Genomic DNA, 22,576 nt, shown 5'->3' with positions numbered 1-22,576 from the left:
GGTAATACCTGCGTGGATATTTGAAGGAGATAAGACTCGGATCACCCGACAGACTCTGTACAAGGAAACAGAGTACTGACTGATATATGCGAGTATAAGATTTTAAAAGTATTACCGAGTGTATTGATTGCGGTCACGAACGCTTAATAAAAAACAAGTAATACAAAAAAAATGCCAAGCACCAAAGTTTCTTTTTCTGACGCCAAAATACTAATAACTTGGTTTTGCCAACATTCACCACAAATTTGCTGGCGACATTACAAGGATTGAAAGCACGTGGTAAGCTAACTACAGTGTAGTCCAAAAACACTGCCCTTTCTGCAACTTTATAATAGGCACAGAGACAGAGCCACCTTTGGGTAGAAAACTCCTTCCTTTGCTGTTCCATTTACCTCATTTTATCTTATCTTAACACGGTTTTATAAAGCGCTCGCACACCCGAGGGTTTCATGGCGCTGACCGACAGAGTTCAGAAACTACAGTTAGGAGACCATCAGAGAGATTGCGCCAAGGCCTGGACAAACAGCCAAGTTTTTAGGAGCCTTCTAAATGGAAGAAGAGTAGTGCAAGAGCGGATTTCCAAGGGGAGGGAGTTCCAGAACTTTGAGGCAAGGGTTGCGAACCTGCGGCCTCCCTTGTGTAGGGACTTATAACGAGGGACAGTCAGAAGGATTTGAGAAGCAGAGCGGAGGCTGCGGGACGGGATATATCTGGACAGAAGGTCCTGAATAAACTTCGGGCTACGAGCGTTTAAGGACTTAAAAAATATACAAGCTGATTTGAAGGTAACGCGGTGAGTAATCGGGAGCCAATGAAGTTGCCTCAAAAGAGGTCTGGCTGACTGCGATTGCGGGATGCGATATATAAGTCTAGCCGCCTGATTTTGGGCCATCTGCAGACGTTTACTAAGTGTAACGGGGAGACCCAGATAGATGGCGTTGGCGTAGTCTAGATGTGATAACACCAAGGCCATTACCACTTGGGTCAGGGCTGGTTGGGTGAGCATCCAGCTGATCTTTTTTATTTTCCGAAGCTGGAAAAAACAGGTAGACACAACTGAATTTACTTGTGGTTTTAATGAGAGCTCACTATCAATGATCACCCCCAGACTTTTAACCGAATTAGACGGAGTAGGGGGGGGGCAAGTTTAGATGGCCAATAGTGAGGGCCCCACAGTAGTTGACTAATGCCAAAGAGAACCAGTACTGTCTTATCCGCATTTAACTTCAATTGGTTTCCATCCATCCACTGACCGATATGGAGCATGGTATTCTGGAATTGAGAAATTGAATCTGGGAAGTTGTCAATTGTGAAAGTAAGTTGCAGTTCGTCTGCGTAATTGAAAGTGGTGACTTTCAAGGATTTTAGGGACTGAAGCAGAGGAAGCATATAAATATTGAACAGGATAGGCGACAGTGAGGAGCCCTGAGGAGTCTTTACTAACTTCTGCAGTCCTTAACTACATTACAGTTGTACACACCCCGGCTTCAAACTGTGGTTTGTAATTCGTTTTGAGAGATTAAACTATTAGCAATCAGCTAAACCCTTATCCCTGTGTCTGTATATGGGCTTTGGATAGCTCATAACAATCCTTTAGAGAATTCCCACTTTTTTAATACATATTTTAATGCTCTTATTGCATCACTATCTCACAGGTGAAAACAGACCCTTAGGTTGCTACATATCAATGTCCAGCAAACTGGATGGGAGAGACTAGAATTGAATCAGTGCAAATATATTCCTCCACAAGTGGCCAAGAAGGTCCTTGACAAACTTAGACTATCAATAGCAAGACTTCCAGGGGACAGGAGTGCTAGGAGGATACTTTAATATGATTATGGACTGAGACATGGACACACTGCTAGCCCGCATAGGTGTATCACACTCTCAGAATGGACTGCTTCCTTAGGATTCTGAGACATCTAATGCACGTGGAACTCCAACATTAAAACTTATGCTCATGTCTCGGCAGCACATAAATCCTAGTCTAGAATTGACCACTTTTTCCTTCCCTTCATAAAAGCCATCCACCACAGGTATCCTCGTTCTCCCTACAGATATACAAGTTCACTTGCCAATGAAAGTTAATACAGGCATGCCTGAAGCGGAAGAGCATAGCACTTGCAGGTTTAACGCGTGATGAACAACAGACACAGAAATCACCCAGTTATTACTGTCTAAAATCAAGAAATACTTGGAGGTAAACAAGGTGTCATGTTTCTTAAAGTGTTACACTTTGGGAGACTGGAACGGTGGTAATCGGGATGGGTTTCTGTAGGAAAGTGACCGTTTTGACATGGTCACCCCCCACTTTTTGCATGTATCTGATGCAACTTTGACTCAAAGTGTACTGGGTCCCGGCTACCCAGATCCCCAGTACGAGTGTTCTTTCCCTAACCTGTACCATTGTTACGCAACTGACACCACTCTAGACTCCAAGTAAGTCCCTAGTAAATGGTATCCCTGGTAACTAAGACATTGAAATCAAAGAGTGTCCCTAAATGCTGCTGCATGATTTGTTCCACCCTAAGGGACACCTCACTACGCTCGCGCAAACTGCCATTGCAGTCTGCATGTCTTGGTGCAGAGAAAAATGAAGAGGCGACATAGCACACTGGGTGCCATGCTTGCAAAGCACTACATGCTATATAGGTAAACCATCCCCTACAGCAGGCCTTACAGCCCGATGGTAGGCTGTACTATACCCCATGTGTGGGCATATCCGAATGAGTGGATGTGACCCAGCGATATCCAAGTCCATTCTTGGATATCACAAGTGCACAGGAAAGCCATAACAAGCAAATGGGTTGGACACTCATGATTATGAGTTACCCAACTACATGATGGCTTCACTGTACCCCAAGGTGTTTTGTACCAAACACACAGTCTTAATAAACCCACATTAATGCCAGTGTTGGATTTATTAATAACTGCACCTAGAGGGCACCTTAGAGGTGCCCCCTGAAAACCTATCGACTACTAGTATGTTAATCGACTGGTCTCGACTAGCCAGCCACCATAAACACATTGCTGACCCCCTGAGGCGAGAACCTTTTGATCTCGGAGGTCAGTAACAAAGCCAGCTCTGGGTAGAGGTGTTTACACCTCCTCCATGCAGGATCTGCATACCCGGACGGGAAGCTTCGAAGGCCCTGCCGCCTTTGTTATGCGACGCCAGCCCCTCCAGATAGTGGAGATGCACGTCCCTCTGTCCAGACCCCGCTTTTGGCAGCAAGACAGGAGGAAAAATTAGTAAGATTAGGAGGTGTGTCCCACATCAAGCCAGCACCACCCCTAAGGTGGACTAGCTGTTGAGGACACCGCAACTTCAGGTTCCTCCATCTTCTTTTGGACAGAATTAGCCTTCTAGGGTGTCAAGGTTGAGCCCAATTCCCACAAGAAATGGTCATATAAACGGGTGTACACACCCTAAAAGGTAGGCAGACCATTGACTACTGACTGTCACAGCCCTTAACGCCCCTAACTTGAGTATTTAGGCGGCACCCCTGAACCCAAGAACTCAGATTAACGGACCAAGGGAAGAATGATGAAGAAGAGTCACTGCCTGGTGAAAACTGTAGAAGAACTGAACTTTTGGCGTGAAAACCTGCCCACTCAAAACTCTCTCACAAAAACATAACTAAGTAACTCGTTCTGCAAGCTGGAGATCTACCAGAGCCTTGGGAAGCCTGTCAGCACTTCAAAAATCACCTATAGGAGTAACTACTCCCCTGCAGCCCGCAGGCACCGACAACCAGCGTCCAATCCACCACCTTGAAGTTCCGCTGCCCCCGCCACAGATGACCAGGTAGTGGGACCCGTGCTCCGGAGAGCCAGATCTGTCTCCCCACCCAGTGTGAAGATACCAGGACTGACCGGAGCTATGCAGCACCAATACCCACATTCCTGGACACCCTCCACCAAGCAACAACAGCAAGAGTTCAATCAGGATTCTCACTGCACCACGACCAAGCAGCCATCGTGGGATATCAGCATCACTGAGACACGATTTGCGAGTGGCCCATCTGTCCTGATTTCACCCCTGTCAGCTGCTTGTCCCGAACTGCAAGGAGCACCTTTGCGCATCCTGCTCAGCCGACCTAACTACTCTGCATCCGAGACGCCCAGCCTGGGTACCGAAGAACTGGCTGTGCTCCTTTACTCCAAGACCACTTGAGACCCAAGCCCCCATTACGAAGCGCTCTAACTTGTCCCCAAGTCCCCACTTAGCAGCCTGTTTCCAGGTGGCCCCCTTCTCCGCTGTGCACACAGCTACTAATCTCACCAGCTCCCTGCTAAACCCGCACAGTTCCGAAAGAACTGCTAGGAGTACTTTGGACCTTGGCCCACTACAATCCGAAACCCAGAAGATGAACCCTTGAAACATACTGCACTTACAGTTATGAATATGCATCTTTTCCTCCCATACGATTGCATTGTGCATGAAGGCACACGACTTTGAAAAGTTTACTTACCTGTAACATTTTCTAACAAACACAGTACTTACTTTTGGACGATGTTCTTAGCTTCACACAATATATAAAAAGAAGTGTTATTTTTCTAATTTGGTCTCAGATTTATTCTTTGAGTGTATGTCTCATTTATTGCCTCCGTGAGTACAGGAAATGCTTAATACTATCCTCTGATGAACCTAACTGCTCATAGACACACTACCACAATAGAGAGCGTTAGTATTATCTTCTTTAGCCTCAGTAAACCAATCGGTGATCCATTGGACTCTCTACACAGTGTACTTCGTTTTAGTGCACTATATAGAGAGCCAGCTTCCTACAGTTTCTTAAAGTTATAATCTCTGAGATACAAGATTGCTGGTGATTCACAGTGAAGCAAGAGTGTACCTTAAAAATAAAGTTTGGGGAAAATAACACTGTCGAACTTGAACCCAGGATGCTCAAACTTGAGAAACAATAAGTACAATCAGGTTGAGAAGAAGAACTGCAGTGCCAAATACCAAATGATGGATCAACCATCAAGCGGATCTACCTAGATCAACCTACAGAAGCATGGATAGCCTCACAATACCCGTGCATTCAAGACAAGGGACACAGCTGGTGAACTACTATAATGGGTTGCCACAAGAGACACTGTTTTTAGGAGAATTCCTCAACTACCACAAGGCCACAGAGATCACAGCAGCAGAATTCAAATATACATTTGTAACATTTTACCACACTTTATACACAGAACACAAACTAATGGATCGCAAACTAGCAATTCCGTTCATAGATGATCTTTCTCACTGGAGCATAACATTTTAAACAATCAAGAGAAAGACACATTAGATAGACCTATGATAGAAGAGGAAGTTACTATGGCCAATGCAGAACAGAACCTAATGGATTCCCCCTTGAATAATATAAAGGAATTACTTTGCTCCGGTTCCCACATTTATTAAGTATGTACCACGAGGAACTTGAAAACATCTGATCTGCACTGAGCAACGTTTGTTAACATTTTAAAAACTGGATGTCAACAAGATGCTTGTATTTCTTACCGCCAGATCTCCTTAGTAAATACGGAGACAAGGATCTTTGCCAAGATACTCTCTGGATAGAAATGATTGCCTTTCTGGACACACAGATCCGAGTGGCTTTGTACCCAATCGGTCAAGGTAATAGCAGCCTTATTGCACTCAATAGTCAAAAGTAATCAGCATACAATAAACTCAGCACAATAAATCAACAATTTTCACAACAACGTGTGCACCGGGTGAGAGGCCCTGCAAGCCTACTGTGACTTGACACGAAAAGAAAATATCCAGACAGTGATCTGGAATGACCCAATGCACTACGAAAGGCGTCAAAGACGCTTAAACAGTTATAAGCTGTGGTAATAAATACAGTTATTAGCTTAATATATCATAATCAGACAGCGTCAAATGAAACATAAACAGTGTACAAAAGTAATTCACAAAATAGCACGTCTTGGTATCTTGTATCCGAAGAAGTTTAATTCACATTCTTCAAGATAAGATGAGTAGAACATAAACGCAGTGCTTCACAGCAGCATCCAAATGTTTAAAAATCCCAATGCATTTCGGGCATAACGGGATAGCCCTTCATCAGGGGAATCTATCAACAATAGAAATAATAATCTTAGTGATGACCTATAATTTTACACAAAACTCATCAAAGAGTAGAGGACCCTGCTCAATGTTAAAGCAAAGCGGCCAAGCGCAGGAAATGTGAAACCACAAAGAAAGAAAGTGCAAGTGAATTGAAATAGAAAAATGTGCAATGAAACGACATGCAGTTCTAAACATCACCGTGCAATCTATACCCTACTGTAAAGTCGCTCTCTTGTAAATAATGGCACTGGGCTTGATCAGTAAGTAAAGACTTTATTTGGCAAGTACAAGTCACAGAGGAGCGCCGGCCGGCGCTTCCGATCACTCTCTGCCCTTCGCGCGCTCTGCCTACGCTGCGCGCGCAGCTTCTCACTTCGCCGTCGCACGTCACGCCTACGTGACGTGCAACAACTAGAATGCGTATGCTACATATCTCCCCCTTTTTATTAAACAAGAAAGAGTCACTCACAGTTCATTGTCCAATTCAAAATCTCGGTATCTGGAAGGTCTTACCACCTGCCTTCCACTCCTGGTGACCCTGACGGGGTTCTCCATTGACTCTTGCCTCTGAGTCTCAAGGTTTACTGTCCCTTCGTTCTCAACTCTTCCTTCGTGCGTGCTTCTCTCCTGCCTGTCCCATTCCAATCCTTGACTTTCATTTTCTCCTTCTCCACTTTCCGTTCCAGCTCTCTCCCCAACTTGCTGTTCCGCGGCTGCTTGATTATTCTCCACTTCGGGGCCTTCCTTGTCTTCCCAGTCGGCGCTCTGTTGTTCCCAGCCCAAAACTTTATTGCACCTGGCCATGCGGTCTTGGGACCACACATTCCCGTCGCTTAGTAAGGCAGCCCGATCGTACACTTCTACCACTTGCAACGGCTTGCTGTACTTGCTGTCTCCCTTCTTCTGCAGGGTGGCCAATCTTACTCTTACCCACTCTCCCTGCTCCAGACCTGTGCCTTTGACATTCCTTCGTCTGTTGTAGTGGTTGCTGTAAATTGTCTGTGCTTTCTCCAGGTTGGCGCGCACCACTGCGGGGGACCATTCACTGGTGATGAGCTTTTCCTTCCAAATTCTGTTGTCGTGGGTAAAGGGTTCACGTCCTCTCAGTATTTGGAAGGGACTGTATCCCGTTCCAGTAGGGGTTATTCTGTAGGCCCATACCATGTTCTCTAGCGCCTTCTCCCAGTTCTGTCCACTTGAGATGGCCGCTTGTATGGCTCCCATCACTACCCTGTTAAATCTCTCCACTAAACCGTTTCCGGCCGGATGGTAGATTGCGGTGTGTTTGACAGTGACGCCATTTCTGTGCATGAACTTAGTCCATTTTTCTGACGTGAACTGGGGTCCATTGTCACTCAAGATCGATTTTGGTATTCCTTCCCTCGTGAAAGTCTCAGACAGAAATTTAAGGATGTTCTCCGTGTCCATGGATTCATCTACTCTCACTTCTGGCCATTTTGAATAGCAGTCCATCAGCACACACACATATTTCTGTGTGCCTTGGTCGTCTAGGACCGGTCCCAAAATGTCTATGGATAGTTCTTCCCACGGATTTGAAGGGGGGTCAAACTTTCCTATCGCTGGCCTCAATGGTTTTAATGTCTTGTCCGCCCGTTGACATTGGGGACACTCTCTGACATGCCTTTCAGCCCTTATGTCCATGCCTGGCCACCAGTAGTTTTGTTTGGCACGTGCCTTGAGTTTCCCTATGCCCAGATGTCCCTCATGTAGCAAGTCCATTAGTTTTGAGGTGAGGGTCCTTGGGGGAATCACCTTATCTCCTCTGTATATGAAGATCCCTCTGTCTCCTATCGACAGTTCTTCCCGCACTTCGAAGTACGGCTTGAGGTTTGCTCTTACGTTCCTTTTATCCGGCCATCCGTGTGCGATGTACCCCTTCACTTCCTTTATGTCAGTGTCTTCTTCATAGGACTCTGTCCATTCTTGTAGACTGATCAGCTTCTCTTGGTCCTCTATTAGAGCTACCAAATCCCCACTGCCGGTAGGGTCATCCTCTCCTGGCTCCATGGCGGCTGCCCTGCTCAGATAGTCCGCTACTCGGTTCCGGCTCCCAGGAATGTACTCGACATCATACCTGAACTCGAGCAACTTTAGAGACATCTTGGATATCCGAGGGGTGGCACTGGCATGTCCACTCGACGTCAGCACCTTCACCAGCGGCTTGTGGTCTGTTCTGAGTAGGAAGCGTGTTCCCCACAGAAATTGCCGGAATCTCATCATGGCCCATACGACCGCCAGCATTTCTTTCTCGATCACGCTGTATTTGCTCTCTGTATCTGTCAGTGCTCTGGATGCGAAGCTGATGGTCTCCATCTCCCCTCTGCCTCTGTCTTGCATGAGTACAGCACCCAGGCCTTTGTCACTGGCATCTGTCGTCAGTATAGTGGTGCCTTGTGGGTCATACCCCTTGAGGGGAACAGCTCCGGTAACGTCCCTTTTGATCAATTCGAACTCTGCTTGGGCTTCCGGTGTCCATTGGAACACTGTGCTGTCTCTGGTCAACAGCCTCAAATTGTGGGTCTTGGAAGCGAAGTGTACCACAAACTTGCTGTAGTACTCCGCCATCCCCAGGAACGACCTGACCTCTTCCTTGTTCCTGGGCGGCGGTGCTTCAGCGATGGCTTTGACGTTTTCCGATTTGGGGGTAACGCCCTGTCGTCCGATCTCGTGACCTAGGTACGTCACCGACTGCAGTCCCAACTTACACTTCGACCACTCCGCTGTGAGACCTTTGTTCTCAAGTGTTTTCAGCACCCTTCCCAGCTTCTGGTCATGATCTTGCTGGTCTCGCCCCATCACCAAGATGTCATCCTGGAAATACTGGACATCCTTGCAGTCTCTGAACAGTTGGTGCATCATTTTCTGGAAAACAGCGGCTGCTGAGGCCAGCCCGAAAGGCATCCGACAAAATTGGTAACACCCAAACGGGGTGATGAAGGATGTGAGCCGTTTACTGTCCGGGTGCAGTGCAATTTGGTGATAGGCCGAGGTCAAGTCGATAGTGGAGTACCACTGCACCCCCCTGGTCTTGGTCAACATTTCCTCGATTCTGGGGAGGGGAAATTTTTCCACAACGATATTCTTATTCAGTTCTCTCAGGTCCACGCAGAGCCGGACCTTCCCATTTGGCTTCATTACGACCACCAGGGGCGCCAACCATTCAGCACATGTTATCGGCTCAATTATTCCTTTCTTTTCCAACTCTTGGAGTTCAGTTTGGACTGCTTCTCTCACCGCAATCGGCACATTCCTCACCTTGTGGGCTACCGGAATGGCTCCTTCCTTGAGTACAATCCTGTGTTGGAAGTTTTCCATCCGTCCCACTGTGCCACCAAATACCTTCGGGTAGTTCTCCTTCCATTTGTTCATGTTCGGCCATTCTTCTTGCTCAGTCAGTAAAATCTGCTCTTTCCCTCCTGGGTCCAGTTTAATTCCTAAGTCCCCTTGGTCAAGCCATCCCAGGACCGAGGGTCCCTTTTCTGCAATGTACAGTTTGCACCATGCTGACCGGCCCCTGAATTCGAACAGTAGGCGGCGGAACCCCAACATAGGAATGCGATCCCCATTGTAAGTGACCGGTCTGATGTCTAGCTTTTCCAACTCCGGTCCCAACCTGGGTCTGAATGTTTCTTCCCATACTGCCTGTTGGATGATGGTGAAGGGGGATCCTGTGTCCGCCACCACAGTGATGGTGATTCCTCCCATTGACATGTCCAGGATGGGTTTTGTGGATTTCCTCCCTTCTATGCTCATCACTTGGTCGTATATGCACAGGACCGTGATCACCTCTTCTTCTGCTACTTCTTCTAGATCTTCTTCACCTTGCTCAACACATTTCACTGTTTCCTTCGAATGTTTCTTCCTGCACACCTTTTCATAGTGGCCTAGGATACCGCAGTGTAGGCACTTGGCTCTGAACGCAGGACATCTTCTGTCACGGGCATCATGGGACCAACTGCCGCATCTGTAACACGATTTCTTGCTGTCACTCCCTGGTTGTTTCCCTTGCCACCTGCTAGTACCTTTGGCTGCTGAGTCTTTTCCTCTTTGGTCCTTACGGTGGTCTCCTTCTTGTATTCTGTTCACCATTGTCGGAGTGCCCACGTCTTTCTTGGTTGCTGCCGCACACCTCCTAGCAAGCTCGGCCCTCTTTACTATGACCATAACTTCTTTGAGCGTGGTGTCGCCGCTCGCCCACAGCTTGTCTTGGACCTGTGTACTCGTAGTGTGCATCACGATCTGGTCTTTTATAAATTCATCCTCCCACAGTGCGTATTTACACGGGGCCGCTAATTTCCTCAAGGCTCCTACATACTCCTCTATGGTTTCTCCAGCCCGTTGTTTCCTTTGCTGGAAGTTGAACCTATCCACAGACACACATATGGTGGGGCGGTACCTCTCATCCAGGTCTTCTACTGCATGGGCATAGACATCCTTATCCGTGTCCTCTCTCTTCTTGGGCACCAGACTCTTGTAAATCCTGAGACCGTCCGGTCCCAGGTTCAGCAGCAAGATGCGTTTCTTCCTTTGGGGGGTGAACTTCTCTTCATTTTCGTCCTCCAGGACCCCTATGAAATTATCAATATATTCCTTCCGATCCTCCCACTTCATCAGGGGTTCACCAGGTTTTGGTAGGAATTGCACCGGTGCAATTGCATAGCCTGCCGACGTGCTCATCTTCACCTCCTTGCTCTCTGTCGCTTTGACGGCCTTGCTGGTGGGGCTCCCTGGGGTGCTGTCTTTTACTTCTGTATCAGCGTCCTCCTGGGGACTCCTAGTGCCAGTCCCCCCTCCTTCTTCCTTGGCAGCCAGCGCTGTTCTTACCTTCCACGGTGTGCTTGGAAGGTATTTGCGGTGATCGGTGTTCTGTGGTTTGCAGCGCAGCCACTCTGGCCACTGCGCCGCCCCTCTGGTTGCTGTGGCACTGCCACGCTCCTCTGCCTGTGTTCCTTGGTGGGTTCTGCTTTGCCCCCTTGTGCTCTCCACTCACTGGCCCAGTAGCGCCGCTCCGTGCTGTGTCCCCCCCGTGGCCTGGGGGTCGCCTGCTTAGCTGCAGATCACGTGGAGGTTCGATTTTTTTTCCTCTTTTTTTTTTTTCTGTAGGGTGCCAGTGGATGCCTCCCGTCCTCGTCGCCACTGTAAAGTCGCTCTCTTGTAAATAATGGCACTGGGCTTGATCAGTAAGTAAAGACTTTATTTGGCAAGTACAAGTCACAGAGGAGCGCCGGCCGGCGCTTCCGATCACTCTCTGCCCTTCGCGCGCTCTGCCTACGCTGCGCGCGCAGCTTCTCACTTCGCCGTCGCACGTCACGCCTACGTGACGTGCAACAACTAGAATGCGTATGCTACACCTACTAACATCCACTGGTCTGTGTGACACAATTCACATGCGCAAGGTGAAACAATCCATATGGTGAGAAAAAGAATAATACAATCGTGAGACTCACTGGCAAACCAAAAACTCGACGTCCAGTAAATTCCAGAAGCTCACTGAAAACCGTGAAATCACAGTATTACTGATGTTTAAGTAAGAAACCAAAACCTTAACTAAGGTGCCGTAACAGAGTTGAACAACTCGTACTCACCAACAGCAACAAGTGTTGGTGACTTCACTGTCAACGGTGAAGTGTGCGAGAGAAATAATCTCACACGACGTCTGTGCAGGGTCGGGCTGTCAAACACAAACCGAACAAAATGGTCAACTAACTTAAAAATTGAGCCAAAACCTCCTCCGGGCTGTCAATTGCATGCGCTTACCTAGACGAATCTATCAGCAACTCCGTAGAAACCGGCAGCTTGAAGCATACGCTAGCGACTAAGAGAGCGAGTGAAACCCAATGTATTTATAGGGACAGACACAGTCAACTATTAGAAGAAGGACTGAAAACTCCAAGCCAGACTCGGCGGCCATATTGGAATGGTCTCGTAAGGCAAACCAACTATACTATGCACTATAAAAAGAACGGTCTCGTAAGGCAAACCAAAGATGCTAAACCCTATAAAAAGAACGAAAAGAGTAGAGACACAGATACCACCACGCAAGGAAAAGGAGAATGAATAAAGGAAAATAGCTAATGAAAAATAGATAATGAAAAATAATTAAAATGCGCTGGCACGACATTTGCAAGAACAAGGTAACAGAAAGAAGCAGTAATACACAATGATAATCCTCAAGTGGAGAAAAGAACATTCACAATGATGGATATATAATAATGGTTAACATTGCGGTTGTCAATGAAACAAGAATAATCTGACGATATCAGTGATATAGATAAGCATCAATGTTATACAAAGAACAGTACTACAGACAAGCAACAGTATTAAGCACAAACAGTGTTACAAAAAGCAAGACAGATCAAATTTATCATTCAGCCCTAAAGGGGATAAGGTTTGCAAAAACCAGATCCAATAAACCTCGCGTTGTAGTAGAGATTTCGTAATGTCCTTGTCTGGTGACGGTTGTTGTTGTTCAAGTACCCCAAAGCACAATTGAGCGATACTATGTTGATTGGTGTTCCAATGTACAGCAACGGGTGAGCTGGCGTAATTATTTCTAATACGACTTTTGTGTTCAGTTAAACGGGTACGGAGGTTTCTTTCCGTTATTCCCCACGTAATACAAGTCACATGGACATTTGATGTAATATATCACATGTTGACTATTACAATTAGTGTTATGCCGTAAAGTGATCTTTTTGCCAGAACGAGGATGTGCCAAAGAATTGCCAGTGATAGCATTATTGCAATGAGAGCAATTTCTACATTTAGATAACCCTCTCGCAAATGTAGTGCACTCTTGAAGAGATTTATTCAATAATTCTTTGAGGTTACGTGATCTTTTGAACGCAAAAATAGGATTTTCTGAAAATACCCCTTTGAAATCAGGTTCAGTCGGAAGTAGGACCCATCGGTCCAATATACTTGCTTTGACCAGTTTGGAGTGGGTCGAATACGTTGAAACAAAAACTTGTCTATTGGGATTAACATCCTTTACAGATTTTTTAAGGAGATCCGTGTGTAGTAAAGTTGAAGATCTAGCAGCCGCCTGATCGACAACGGTGGGAGGATATCCTCTTTTCAAGAATTTTTCTTTAGCTTTGTGAATAGTCTGCATGCCCACTTCAGTGTTAGAGGAAATGCGTTTAATTCTCAGAAACTGAGAAAAAGGGAAATGGCGTTTAAGCGACCATGCGTGGAAACTGCGATAGAGCAACGCATTGTTGCGGTAAGTGGATTTTTGAAAAATAGATGTTTCAACAGTTGGAGGTGTCAATGTTATCTTGACAACAAGGAAAGCGATGCTTTTAGGTTCAATCTGATGAGTAAATTGAATTCTAGGATTAATTACGTTAAGATCAAATATCAGACATTCAAGCTCCCTCAGTGACCCGTGCCATACTATCAGTATATCGTCAATATACCGACGGTAAACAATCAAATTTCTGCTCCAATCCGAGTTTGAAAGAATATGCGCAGTCTCAAATTTGAACATGAAAATGTTTGCGTAGCTGGGGGCTCCCGAAAAGCCCATGGATGTACCATTTGACTGTATAAGAAATTGGTCTTTCCATTTAAAATAACAATGAAACAAACAAAAGTGAAGAATTTCCATGAGGAATACTCGATCAGGGCGTGCAATTTCATGTCTGAGCAAAGCCCATTCAACAGCTTCAAGCCCTTCCAAGTGAGGGATTGAAGTGTACAAAGACACAACGTCCACTGTACATAACTAGGTGTCACCATCTGTAGGTATATCAAGGTCTTGCAAAATGTTGAGCAGATGGGTAGTGTCTTGAACATAAGATGGGCAAGACAGAACAATCGGCTGGAGGAAAGTATCAAGGTAGTGCCCTAAAGTCTCATGGATCGAACCACACCCCAAGACAATCGGCCTCAGGGGGGATCCACCAGATTCTTGTGAATCTTGGGTAGCATGTAGAGTAGAGGCCTGTGTGGGAACCGGGTTGTTAGAAAATGCTTAGTCTTTTTGCTAATCCATTTCATTTCCAAAGCAAGAAGTAAAAAAAATTCAAGCACAGCTTGAAATTCCTTGGTGGGATCATGTGGCAAAGGAAGGTATGTGGATGTGTCTTGCAACATGATATCAATCTTAGAAACATAACTACTAGCATTCATCACCACCCTTGTCGGCCTTAGTGAAATGTAATGAACTATCAGATCGCAAGGATCTGAGAACGGATTTGTCACTGCGAGTAAGATTAGAGGTGAAATTAGGACCGGCGGGTAGTTTAGCCAAGTCTTGTTTAACAAGCGATTCAAACAGATCAATCGTCTTGTGAGAGACTGGTGAAACAAATGTGCTTTTTGGTTTAAACTCAAGAAGCTCATCTGTGTCAGCAGATGTTGATGTATCAATTACATTCGAGAAAAAATGGCGAAGCCTAAGTTTCCTCGTGAATTTGTATAGATCAACCTGAGAGTCTAGGTTTTTAGCATGGAACGTAGGCACAAACGAACACCCTTTGTTCAGAACGGTCATTTGTTTGTCAGTGAGTGTGTTGGAGGAGATTTTGAAGACTAATGTTTCTTTTTGCGGCTTGGTTTGCCTGAATCAGTGCCCTCTCCTCGTTTGTTTGCTTCTGTGACTGACTGTGTCGGTGGCTAGTTGGCCGCAGGGCTTGTGGACAAAAAAGAAACCTTAGAGCCGCTGGCACTGCTACCAGCAGTTTCACTGTCTGTTGGTGGATTGACCACAGGTACCGGCGGGCGGGTAAGCTGTGTATCAGTGACAGATGCGAGACTTTCGTCAGATGAAGCTGGACCTTGTTTTTGCCAGGTACGTTTCTGGGCATATACCTCAGCCCAGGAATAAACTTCATCGAGCTTATAATCGATGGTGTCTCGGCGAAACTTACGCACTTTGCGTTCATGGATGTCTTTAGCATAAGAATCCAAACGAGCATTAATGTCATTAAGTGTGGTAGTTAAGGGATCAGCCTCCATGCGTTGTGTGAGATTCGATTGGAGTTCTTTGATCTCGACTTCCAAGCCAACCAAGACTTGTGAGAGCTCCTCTACAATAAGATCAAGGGAGCACTTATTGAGAATCGCGTACCACTTGTCCATAAATTTCCTGTTCATCTTAAAAAGCATTGGTTTAATAGCTATACGTAAGCCGCGAGGAATGCGGCTGGCCTTATGGTACTGGATCAGCGTGGTGGCATGCAGGCGCTGATTAATTTCCCTACGCATGAGGTATTCTAGTTGGCCTATTTGCGGTTGTATGGGTCCTGAGGTGGTGTCAAAGGTTCTCACCTCTTTGAGGAGTCCATAAATATCATTGGCTTCTGCAGATGAATATACTTTAGTGTGTGCTCTATTTTCTGTGAGATGTAATATGTCATCGAAAGACGACATAATGAAAGTTACCTATATTTTTTTCAGTGGTGGTGCAAAGTGGCTGCAGTGCAGTAAAGTTAAGAAAACAGTCAAGGTAATAGCAGCCTTAATGCACTCAATAGTGAAAAGTAATCAGCATATTATAAACTCAGCCCAATAAATCAACAATTTTCACAACAATGTGTGCACCGAGTGAGAGGCCCTGCAAGCCTACTGTGACTTGACACGAAAAGAAAATATCCAGACAGTGATCTGGAATGACCCAATGCACTACGAAAGGCGTCAAAGACGCTTAAACAGTTATAAGCTGTGGTAATAAATACAGTTATTAGCTTAATATATCATAATCAGAACAGCGTCAAATGAAACAAACAGTGTACAAAAGTAATTCACAAAATAGCACGTCTTGGTATCTTGTATCCGAAGAAGTTTAATTCACATTCTTCAAGATAAGATGAGTAGAACATAAACGCAGTGCTTCACAGCAGCATCCAAATGTTTAAACATCCCAATGCATTTCGGGCATAACAGGATAGCCCTTCATCAGGGGAATCTATCAACAATAGAAATAATAATCTTAGTGATGACCTATAATTTTACACAAAACTCATCAAAAAGAGTAGAGGACCCTGCTCAATGTTAAAGCAAAGCGGCCAAGCGCAAGAAATGTGAAACCACAAAGAAAGAAAGTGCAAATTAATTGAAATAGAAAAATGTGCAATGAAACGACATGCAGTTCTAAACATCACCGTGCAATCTATACCCTACTAACATCCACTGGTCTGTGTGACACAATTCACATGCGCAAGGTGAAACATAATCCATATGGTGAGAAAAAGAATAAAACAATCGTGAGACTCACTGCAAACCAAAAACTCGACGTCCAGTAAATTCCAGAAGCTCACTGAAAACCGTGAAATCACAGTATTACTGATGTTTAAGTAAGAAACCAAAACCTTAACTAAGGTGCCGTAACAGAGTTGAACAACTCGTACTCACCAACAAGTGTTGGTGACTTCACTGTCAACGGTGAAGTGTGTGAGAGAAATAATCTCACACGACGTCTGTGCAGGGTCGGGCTGTCAAACACAAACCGAGCAAAATGGTCAACTAACTTCAAAATTGAGCCAAAACCTCCTCTGGGCTGTCAATTGCATGAGCTTGCCTAGACGAATTCCGTTCATAGATAATCTTCCTCACTGGAGCATAACATTTTAAACAATCAAGGGAAAGACACATTAGATAGACCTATGATAGAAGAGGAAGTTACTAAGGCCAATGCAGAACAGACCCTAATGGATTCCCCATTGAATAATATAAAGGAATTACTTTGCTCCGGTTCCCACATTTATTAAGTATGTACCACAAGGAACTTGAAAACATCTGATCTGCACTGAGCAACGTTTGTTAACATTTTAAAAACTGGATGTCAACAAGATGCTTGCATTTCTTACCGCCAGATCTCCTTAGTAAACACGGAGACAAGGATCTTTGCCAAGATACTCTCTGGATAGAAATGATTGCCTTTCTGGACACACAGATCCGAGTGGCTTTATACCCAATCGGGGAACAAGGCACTGCATTCGCTGGGTTCAAATAGCTTTTGCACAGGTGAATGAGCTCTGGGACTCCTGCAGCTGGTTGACTTTGAAAAGGTGTTTGATGTGCTTGATTAAACTTTCTTTTTCACAATGTTCTGGCAAATTAGGTTTGGCTCCCACTTTTTATTGTGTACCCAAATCATGTATGGTAGCCCCATGATCAAGTCAAAGTGAATATATTCCGCTTAGCTCAGTTCAATCAAACATGGTGCCAGGCAGAGTTGCCGCATTTTGGCCCTCTTTTTTGCCTAGGTGACAAAGCCGCTGGCGAACCAGGACGGATGAGACGCTCAAATAAAGGGATTTCACTGGGGTGAGGGCAGGGGTATGCCGACGAAGTTCTGTTCTTCATGGGAAAAAATAGAAGCACCCTTATTATTAAAGTCCTAATTATGGACTCAATCACCCTGCTGTATAGGAATTCTGTTTAATATGGGTGGACCTTAATTTACTGGCATAACACTTTTCTAGTTCTATGGGTATTTATAAAAATTAACAGGATAGCTTCACACATCCCACACCAATGCTTAATCATTGGCCATCCTGCGTTCGCCAAAGCATTCTCTAATGACGAGCAAGCCCCTCATTCAGGGCTGAGGGGGAACCTACCACCTACCATCCATACCTTTCTAGACATGATTTGGTGGAGGAGGGATGATTAAAAAGCAAAATGGGACAGTTGTGGCCCTGTTATGGTGCCCCGTCTCCACATCAGGTCAGGTCGACATGTTTCAGCCCTTAGCTGGCCCCCAGGGGAGTCCGGAGGTTTCTTTAGGACCGAATTGGACCCTATGTAACCCTGTTATGTTTCTCTATTCTCTACACATGTGCACTTTCTTGTATTGTATTGTATTGAACCTCAGCATAATCTCCTATGCCGACGACACCCAGCTGATCCTCTCCCTGACCAACGACCCCGCCTCCGCCAGAGCCAACCTGCACGAAGGGATGAGAGATGTAGCCGAGTGGATGACGACCAGCCGCCTGAAACTGAACTCTGACAAGACGGAGGTCCTCATCCTGGGCTCTTCACCCTCCGCCTGGGACGACTCCTGGTGGCCTCCCGCCCTGGGCACCGCACCCAAACCGACAGACCATGCACGCAACCTGGGCTTCATCCTGGACTCCTCCCTCTCCATGACCAGGCAAGTCAACAACGTCTCCTCGGCGTGCTTCAACATCCTACGCATGCTACGGAAGATCTTCTGGTGGATCCCCACCGAGACCAGGAAGACCGTCACCCAGGCCCTCGTCACCAGCCGACTGGACTACGGCAACGCCCTCTACGCCGGTACCACCGCCAAGCTCCAGAAGAGACTCCAGCGGATCCAGAACGCCTCAGCCAGACTCATCCTCGACATCCCACGAACCAGCCACATCACCGGACATCTGAGAGACCTCCACTGGCTCCCCGTCAACAAAAGAATCACCTTCCGCCTCCTCACCCACGCACACAAAGCCCTACACGACCAGGGTCCGAGCTACCTCAACAGCCGAATCAACTTCTACGCGCCCAATCGCCACCTCCGATCAGCCAACCACGCCCTCGCCGCCGCCCCCCGCATCCGAAGAGCGACTACGGGAGGAAGGTCCTTCTCCTACCTGGCCGCCAAGACCTGGAACTCCCTCCCGACCGACCTGCGCCTGACCCAAGACCACCTCGCCTTCAGGAAGAAGCTGAAGACCTGGCTGTTCGAGCAGTAGCGGCACCTCCCCCCCCCCCCAGCGCCTTGAGACCCTACGGGTAGGTAGCGCGCTATATAAGTGTCACTGATTGATTGATTGATTGTATTGTATTTATTATTTGTAACGCGCAACTGTCACCCTACGGGTATCCTGGCGCCAACAGGAAGTAGTCAGATGGAAACAAACAATACACTGGCTGTCATGTCCTACAAAAACAAACCGCCTGGACTGTTAGATAGGCTCAGGAAAAAATCAAACTTTGACGAACAGCCATGTTTTCAGGCTCTTTCTGAACCCCAGCAAGGTGTCCATTTGCCTGATATTCTGGGGGAGCTCATTCCACAGCCTAGATGCAGAAGTGCAGAAAGCTCTGCCTCCCATCCTTGATCTCCTAATCCTGGTAGTTGCTGCCAGACCCAAGCTGGAGGAGCGCAGGGACCTTGTAGGCTTATACCAGGTGAGCCTTTCCTGTAAGGGAATAGGTCCCATGTTGTGCAGGGCTCTATACACAATACATAGGGACTTAAATGCGATTCTGCTCCCGATTGGCAGCCAATGTAAATCTCTAAGCGCCAACGTAGTGGAAGAGCTACGAGGTCTTTTGAGAGCCAGCTTAGCCGCTATAGACCGGACCCTCTGGAGCCCCTGTAAGATGTATAAGGGGGCTCCTAGATATAGAGAGTTACAATAGTCCAGTCTGGCCAGGATCACACTCCTGACCACTAGCGGTCTAGACTCATCAGGCAAAAGGGGCAGAATCTGTCTGAGTGCTTTCAACAATCCAAAACAGACACTGATGGTTTTATTGGTCTGGGAGGTCATTTGGAGATCTGCATCAAACAGTACCCCTAAGTTACGCACAGTCTTCACTGGGATGCAAGGATCAGCTCCCGGCGCAAGCCTGATCTCGCAAGAAGGTTGGTGACTCAGTTTGGCTGACGAACAATAAACCACCTCCGTCTTCCCTTCGTTAAATTGGAGGGAGTTTATTTTCAGCCACCCGGAGACCCTACTCTTGCAGTCCTGAAAGGTCTCCATGGTCACCGCCTGTTTTCCTTCTAGGGAGAACACCAATTGGGTGTCATCGGCGTAGTTTATTAAATCAATTCCATAGGATTTGATCATGGGGATCAGAGGCTGCAAATAAAGATTAAAAAGAATAGGGCTGATCGAGGAGCCCTGAGGAACTCCATTACAGACCTTGGACTTGGGAGATGAGAAGGGTGCTAAGGTCACCACCTGTTGTCTGTCTGTTAGGTAAGATTGTATCCACCTCAGGGCCTTGCCCTTCACGCCCAGTTTTTCCAATCTACTTAACAGAACCGCATGGCTAACCGTATCGAATGCGGCCGACATATCCAACAGCACCAGGACTGAGGAATTACCATTGTCGGCTCGCATTCGAAGGGTATCCAGCATGGTTGCCAATGCAGTTTCTGTTCCGTGGCCTGGGCGGAAGCCGAATTGGTCCCTGTCCAATAAGCCATTGTCTTCCAGATATCCTGACAGGGACTTACTGACCACCTTTTCCACTATTTTTATTGGGTAGGGCAGGAGGGATATAGGCCTAAAGTGCGCCGGAATAGTAGGGTCCAACGAAGGCTTTTTAAGGCTTTGATGCATACAATACTAGATCACTAATTTCTGTTCTGTTCAGTCAAGATTCTTCCATCTTAATATAAATTCCCTAAATATGGGAAGTTCCAACTTTATGGAAATCCCCAATGGGCAGGGCCTAGGTTGATTAAAATGCGTGAACACAATGAAGAGGCTTCCAGCCTGAAAGTCAATTGGTGAACATTGATCTTCATGCCAGTGAAAGGAGAGCCTCCACAAAAGTGTGTGGCCCTACAGCTTCTCAGTCTGTACCTCCTGAACAATCTTACTCAGTACAGCACCGAGGATCTGTACACGCAGGGCTCTGGCTCTTTAAGGATTTAGCACTTTAGTTTTCCACTTCCCCAACAGTCCCTGTCTCTGTATGGTCTCCTCTTCAGGCTCTGTTGAGGAGCTAAAGCACAGGAGAATAGTGGTATTGGGCATAGGGAAGGCGCTGCTGGAAATATTCACTAACTTATCCTGATATGAAATAGTGTTATAAGGTGCTACCTACAAAGAGGAGAGAGTCACCCACCTCTCCTAAGACTGCAGCCCAAGCTGCAACGCAAATATTTACCAAATTCCCTAGCACACGAGAATTTCAAGTTAATAACAATGTAACAGTAACAAAGTAAATCCAGAAGAACACGTATCCACAACACAAAGTAAGTTTCTTAGAATCTTCAGTCTTTAATTATTTTGATGATTCTTCTTAATATGTCAATCATGTGATTGATCGAAAGCCCAAAGCCAACACGTGTTTCATCATATACATGGGGGGTTAACCCGCGACTTTTTCAAGGCTATTACTTTTCTGTGGTGAATTTCAATTTGTGGTGATGCTTCCAACCCACAAAGGGTGTCTGTCTTTAGCGGCGTCCTTAGATAAAGTAACTGCACATTCAGGGATCCTGATGCGTCCCGTTAACAAAGACTGACGCTGCAATTTATCTCCCTGGACGCCACCACTCATGTGATGCCAAGTACGGTACGGTTTCACCACAGAAAAGTAATAGACTTGAAAAAGTTGCGGGTTAACTCACCATGTATGCAACGAAATACGTGTTGGCTTCAGTCTATCGACCAGTCACATAATTGACATATTAAGAAGAATCATCAAAAGAATTAAAGACTGAAGATTCTAAGAAACTTACTTTATGTTGTGGATACGTGTTCTTCTGGATTTACTTTGTTACTGTTGTTACATTGTTATTAACTTGAAATTCACGTGTGCTAGGGAATTTGGTAAATATCTGTTGAGGAGCTACAGTCAGATACTGCACTGAAGGTAAAGGGTCTCGCTCTAGAGCTCTAGTTCTAGTTCTGTACCTCCTCGGTACCTTAGTACTGTACCTCCTCTGCAATCTTCAGCACCTTACCTCTGCACCGCCCCAAATACCCCTGCCTCTATACTCAACACTTTGGCTGTCTACACGGCGGGTGCCTTGAATCTACACCTCAACCCTGGGTTTCTGTAGCTCCTCTACCATCAGCTTATATGCCTCTCTGTGCCTTCTCATCACACCCTGGCTCTCTGCATACAAAGCACTCACACACTATAAAGACCCAACACTCGGGCTATCTAACTCTACTTTACTTTCGGCTAAGTAGTTCCGCTAATTTTTTATTTACTTCATCTGCACAGATGCCCGGCATCTATTTCACCGTCACCCAGTACCAGACCCGCTCTACAGACATCCATGAGGACCAAAACACTGGACAGACCCTGCACTATGAATATCGTGTGTGCAGCGGTGCCACCTCAGCACTCAGGATCTACACCTTATCAGCACTCAGACAATGTACCTTCCCGGCAGCGAGTGGCTGCTCGGCTTTCCTCTTCATTTTGGTGCTGGAAGTTTCTCTGCTACTCGCCTGTGAGCTGTTCCTGCCTGCACAGCACACTTACACATGTGAGAGCCACACTACCATGCTGCTGGTATAACCCCGCCTCCCCTGCCAGAATTCCCATACATCACAGGGGCTGGGAAAATATACTGTAGTTTGATTGGTTAATGCTGATGGAAAGTTAGCTCTCCATTGGCTAACAGATCCTTCCGTGGGCGGGCAAACTAGTGTGTTTGCCCCGTAGTAGTTTTTCCCTTCCCCGTAGTAGTTTTTTCCCTTCAGTTTACACCCTCTTTCTCACTGTAACAAGTCATTGAGAAAGAAAACGGCATTTAATACAACGCGGCGCATATACAGAGTAATGTGGTTAAGG

General features: G+C 46.2%; 1 protein-coding gene across 1 annotated transcript in view; it reads right to left on the bottom strand.

The window, feature by feature from the left end:
• NOL6 (nucleolar protein 6) overlaps window positions 1–22,312 on the bottom strand; it is a 471,490-nt gene extending 449,178 nt beyond the window's left edge. Inside the window, exon 1 of the mRNA XM_078674724.1 lies at window positions 22,162–22,312. Coding sequence (XP_078530850.1) covers window positions 22,162–22,200 — 39 coding nt within the window. The 5' untranslated portion in view covers window positions 22,201–22,312. The remainder of the gene's footprint in view (window positions 1–22,161) is intronic.
• Between the last annotated feature and the right edge of the window lie 264 nt (window positions 22,313–22,576).

Source organism: Lissotriton helveticus, chromosome 2_1, assembly GCF_964261635.1.
Source record: "Lissotriton helveticus chromosome 2_1, aLisHel1.1, whole genome shotgun sequence".
Taxonomy (NCBI): domain Eukaryota; kingdom Metazoa; phylum Chordata; class Amphibia; order Caudata; family Salamandridae; genus Lissotriton; species Lissotriton helveticus.
This window is presented reverse-complemented; position numbering and strand designations above follow the sequence as displayed.